This window comes from Dendrobium catenatum, unplaced genomic scaffold, assembly GCF_001605985.2.
Source record: "Dendrobium catenatum unplaced genomic scaffold, ASM160598v2 fragScaff_scaffold_9, whole genome shotgun sequence".
Lineage (NCBI taxonomy): Eukaryota > Viridiplantae > Streptophyta > Magnoliopsida > Asparagales > Orchidaceae > Dendrobium > Dendrobium catenatum.
The window spans coordinates 911328-917031 of record NW_021318471.1 but is presented as its reverse complement, the minus strand read 5'-3'; the positions used below and the strand labels follow the sequence as shown (position 1 = coordinate 917031).

General features: G+C 32.0%; 1 protein-coding gene across 1 annotated transcript; it reads left to right on the top strand.

Moving 5' to 3' along the window:
- The first annotated feature begins 4230 nt into the window (after nucleotides 1-4230).
- LOC110092484 (BURP domain protein RD22-like) lies at nucleotides 4231-4881 on the top strand. Its single transcript, XM_028691660.1, has 2 exons — nucleotides 4231-4497; nucleotides 4618-4881. The coding sequence occupies exons 1-2, from the start codon at nucleotides 4231-4233 to the stop codon at nucleotides 4879-4881; spliced, it is 531 nt and encodes a 176-aa protein (XP_028547493.1).
- Nucleotides 4882-5704: the final 823 nt, after the last annotated feature.

The window sequence follows — 5704 nt, the reverse complement described above, 5'->3', positions numbered from 1 at the left end:
GATTACCTTTTTTGCAGGAAGATTGTGCTAAACGGTATTGATCTGCTCTTCCTTTTTTGGGTGCTTTCTACTTGCAGCCCGAGCTTTTATTTATGTTCCTTTTGTAATCTTAGAAAAAGGATCCACCGACTCTTAAGATTTATTTTAATTTCTCTTGTAGCTCTTTCGAGCAGTAGCGAGCTGGAGGATCCTTCTAAGGACCTTGTAACCATTTTTTTGAATTAACGTGTAGGCCCCTCTGAGGATTTTAACCAAAAAAAAAAATTCAAGCAAGATCATGACTCGACTTAGCCCACTTACACCCATATATGTGTCATATCGAGTAAAAAAAAATCATTTGAAAATATTCTTTATAATTTTTAAAAAATATTGGGCATATTCAATTTATTATGCATGAAAGAATCATCACTTAAATGACTAGAACACTTATCATTAGAAAAGCTCAATTGAATTAAAAGATTACAAATTCTTTTCGATAAAGTATTAAATATAATTAATAATAAACAATCCATGAAGTTAAAACAATCATGGTTCGTCATTTCAAATAACTTTCTTGTCCTCATATTGACATGTCTTCTTATTTATAATGTATATCCATCTTGCATATTTAGTTTTTGAACCAACTCAATTGCTTCTCTTTCCTAATCAAATATGGTGAAATATTTGGGCTTAAGCATTATAGTTTTCTTACTATTTATTTCTTGGAGTTCTAAATCTCTTCTATTAATCTACTACTTCAAATTTCTTCACACCTTTAAGTTATCTTGGGTTTTCAAATTTTTTCTCCCACAAATAAGTTAACGAAAACATTCATCTCAATATGCATTATTACTGATGGATTATCATAGGTTAAATTTATCCTTTAATAAGGAAGATCCAAAAACTACTCCTTTTCAAATTTGATTAATGCCTTATTACAATCTTTGGTTGCTAATGCTTCATAATAATTGATCTTCACTCAATCTTGGTAGGGGCACAAATTTCTTAACTCTATTTTTAAAGAATACATCTTTACTTATTTTCAATGCATGATCAGAGAGAAAACATCCTATGACAATCAAATTATTAACTTTTTACAAACAATTTCTAATATGTGTACTTTCGGTAATTCCATGAATTATCGATACATTATTTTACTCCATCCAAATAATATGCAATTCCAAGCACCTCTACATATGCTACTTAGGAAATGATAAATATGGTATGTATGTTTTGTGTTTTTGTTTTTTATTATTGTATGTTGTTGTATCCTATGAGGACCTTTAATTTTTTTTTTTTTTTTCTTTTGTGATACCAACTGTAAGCAGATTTAAAATTAATAAAGAATCAGAAATATTTTATTTTAAAATTTTACTGAGCAATTAATAATTCAAAACGAAGAATTGGTTTTGTTTATGTATTCTTCATGTCAAACCATTTTGTATTGTCAAATGTTCAGGTTTTAAAGATTATGCTAATGTTCATATTTCAAAGTTTCTGCTCTTTTTTAATATTATGTTAAGTAATAATAAAAGTTATCCAAAAAATGATTCAAAATTTTTATTTTTTGAACGGCAGGTTAATTATTAATATTTTGCATTGTTTTTATTTATATTTTGTAAGATAGTTACCAAAATAATTTAAAATTTTACTTTTATATTACAAAATTTCATGATCATACAGATGTTTAGAATTGTCTTGTATAAGAAGGAATCATATTTTCTTTTTAAAATTTAACTTAAAATATATATGAGAATCTTTATAATTATGAGCTCATTTGTGAGTATAGTTCAAGCTAGCTCAGGAGTCGACTTAGCCCACTTACACCCCTATATGTGTCATAATGAGTTAAAAAAAATTATTTGAAAAATTCTTCCACATCAAAGCAACAACTAAAAACAAGAAAATTTTATTTTTTATTATATTTTCCATCTAGGGGTGTAAGTGAGTCAAGCAAACTTGTGAGTGGGCTTGAGCTCGACTTCATGAATGGCTCATAAGCTGAGCTCAATGTGCAATGAGCCAAGCTTGAGCATGTCCTGACTGACTTTTTAGCTCGAGAGTCGACTCGTTTAAAAAATATGAATATAATATTTATTAAAATAGCAATTTTAATTAGTTACTAAATTTAATATTTTAAAATAAAATAAAAAGTTATTAAATTAATAATTTATTTATTAAAAATTTTAAAACTTACTTTAACTTATTATCAACTTAATAACTTATTTTCATCAATAGCAAAGTGGTGGAGTACTTGGCTGGTCTCCACATTGAATCCCACGGCCATCACGCGCCATGTGCGCGGGCCAGCTAGTGGGTCATCGGGCTAGGCGACGCGGGTGCGAGGCTCAAGCAGGTGGGTCGTGTACGCGGGCGAGCCACAGCAGGCTGGGTTCGGCCATGTGGGCTGGATAGCATGCATGCGGGCCAACTAGGGCGGGTCAGGCTTTGCAGGGGAGCCAACACTAAGCAGAGGTGGTGCCTCAGGCCTGGCCAAAACGGGGGCCACTTGAGAGCGGGTCAACAGAAGGAAATGTTTTTTAAAATTCCTTTTTAGTTACTCTGACCGAGTTTTTTCGGCAGATAACCACCGGAAAATATTTTCGGCGGCCTACTTTCGCCGGAAAATTTTTCCGACGAATTTTTTTTTTATGGAGTTTTTTATTCTGAATCTCTATTTACAGTCGAAAACGTCTTCTCCGGAAAACCGTCTGAAAATTCTGAATTTTCCGTCAGAATATTCACCGGTAATACGCTACTTTGCGGTAGTGTTATCGAATAAATTGTTCTCAATATGCATTACTGATGGATTATCTTAGGTTAAATTTATTAAATCCTAAGGAAGATCCAAAAACTACTCTTTTTCAATTATGGTTAATGCCTTACAATTTTTGGTCTTATGCTAATGCTTTATAATAATTGATCTTTACTAAATCCTGATAGGGGCACAAATTTTTGAACTCTATTTATAAAGAATGCATCTTTACTTATTTTTAATATAACGGCTGGATGAAGGAGCTATTACTTTGAAGGTAAGCCTAGAAATTTTTTGAATGGTAAGGACTAGCAAGACTTTCAGTATGAGTTCAAATTTTATCTCAAGTGATGCCAGACTCAAACGCAACTCCAAGCACATTTACGTATGCATTTTAGCAAATGAAAAAAAATATGTATTATTTTATATGCTCATCATGTTCACTATGGTATCTATGTTTTTTGTTTATAATTTTTATTATGGTATGTTTTTATATGCTCATCATGTTCACCATAAAATTTTTTTTTTTTATTTTTGTGATTCCAACTTTCAGTAGATTTAAATTTAAAAAAGAATTAAAAGATTTTAATTTCAAAATTTGCGAAACAATTAATAACTCAAAATGAAGAATGGGTTCTGTTTATGCACTGTTAATGTCAAGTCGTTTTGTATATTCTATTGTTCAGATTTGAAAGATTTGGCTAAAGTTCATATTTGAAAGTTTCTGCTTTTTTAATATTTATTTTAGTAATAATAAAAGTTATTCAAAAGAATGATTCTAAATTTTTTCTTTTTTTTTTGAACGGCTTGCTAATTATTAATATTTTTCATAGTTTTTATTTATGTTTTGTAAGATAGTTACCAAAACAATTTAAAATGTAAATTTTATATAACGTCATGATCATACAGTTATTTAGAATTGTCTTGTATGAGAAGGAATCATCTTGCATTCTATGTAAAATTTAACTTAATATATATTGGAATCTTTATCATTATGAGCTCATTAGTGAGTCCAATTAACTAATAAAGCTCAAACCTGAAGTGACTAGATCTCAACTAGACTCATTTACACAATTATATCCATCCATTGGCTGCTATATAAGAAGGTCCAGAGAGTACTATAGAGTTACTAAATCATTCATAGTCTTTCAATTTGAAACACTCATTGCAGTAGCTTTGATCTCATGGATTTCCTGCTTTTCGCCATCTTCATCCTCATGGTAAACTTCTCATTCATCAAAGGATAAAACATCAAAAGCTATAATTAGTTAGTTAAAAAGCTAATTTCAGAGAAAGAAATGAATTCATTCAAGCTTGAAAGAGGCCAAAATAATGTGAAATCTTTCGGCTGCTACAATTGCATAAACAAAGAGACGCAAACCCACAACGACCCCATTGCTCAGCTCTTCTTCCTAAAGGATAGCCTTAAAGTTGGCACAAAGATGACTCTCGAACTCAGCAAGTCAATCTCAATGCATCCCTTCCTTTCAGTCGAGATGGCCAAGGCCACGCCTTTCTCCTCCACCAAACTCACTGAAATCCTCGGCCTCTTCAACATCACATGGGGTTCACTGGAAGCCAAAGCCATCCAGCAAACATTGGAAGAGTGTGAAGAAAAGCCTATTGAGGGAGAGATAAAGCATTGTGTCACATCATTGGAAGCCATGGTGGATTTTGTCAAGGCTGAGATAGGCAACAGAGATGTGAATGTCATTGAGACGACTGTGAAAGGTGGTGTTCACCAATTAGTGGTACCGAAGCAGGTATATTTGATCCGATCGAAAGAAGACATGCACGTGGTGAGTTTTAATTAAGAAGATTCATATTTAAACATAAAGATATGTATAGTTGTATATTGAAATATTAAATATATGTATGTGTAGGAAGCAAAAGCATTGGTGTCTTGTCATCCTGAGTCATACCCGAAAGCAGTATATTATTGCCACAAAATAACAAATGTTGAAGCATATAAGGTGCATCTCTTGGGATCAAATGGAGTGGTGGTGGATACTGCAGCAATATGCCATATTGACACATCAGCATGGTCACCACATTATCTAGGGTTCAAAATTTTGAAGGTGAAGCCAGGGACTGAACCCATTTGCCATTTTCTTCCTCGAGGCCACCTTATATTTGCTGGCAAATAAAGAAGGATACCTTTACGCTTCAAAGTCATCTTCTATATCAATAGCATTTATATTACACTTTTTGCTTTTTTTTTCTACCCTGTCTTCTATGAATGTTACTATGTAAGCTATTATGTGGGAGTTGTGAGTGGTAATGTTGTGTGTTGAATAATTTGGTTTGTATGTATGCTTCTATGAGCAATATTGTCACCTTATATTGTATGCCTTGTTGTGTTTGTTTATTTTCAATTATGAAAATAATATGAGTTTAATAATTTATATTGGGGCCTTGTTGTTTGAAATGGTAGTTGTTGCTTCCTATTTGACTAGTTCTCCATGATTCCTATTTTTCAATGGTTGGTACACTTTAGTTGTAGCACTTTCCTATGTTGGTTTAAACATCCTTGCTTTGGTTACTGATTTCTTTTTCTTTTTGATGTTTTGGTATTTGTCATTTAGCTCTTGTTAGTCCTTGCTTTTTACTATTTTCCTTTTAGGTTCTGGTTGGCTAATTCATTTGGCTTAGGGTTTTTCTAATTTTTTGTTGTGGATTTGGAATTTTTGTGGGTTTGCATTGCTTCAGTGTTTCATTGTGATTTGGAATGCTTATGTATTGATTTTGTAGTAGTCCATCTATTTTCCTCTTGTTTTTATTATGTGCTCTTTTTCTTTTCTTGTCGTTAATTCTTTTTTGCATTTGTTGATGGTGTCCAGTGGATCTGATCTATTTTTCCTGTCATATTTGACTTTAGGATTTGATGGTGGAACATATCTTTTGTGTATTTTAAGTCTTTTTGTAGCTGATGCTTATAACGAGGTTTCTTAATTATGGATTTATTATTGG

Coding starts and splice junctions, on each gene's coding strand:
- LOC110092484 (XM_028691660.1), top strand. CDS start 4,231: ATGGCCAAGGCCACGCCTTTCTCCTCCACCAAACTCACTGAAATCCTC. Junction 4,498..4,617: donor AATTAGTGGTACCGAAGCAG/GTATATTTGATC, acceptor ATGTATGTGTAG/GAAGCAAAAGCATTGGTGTC.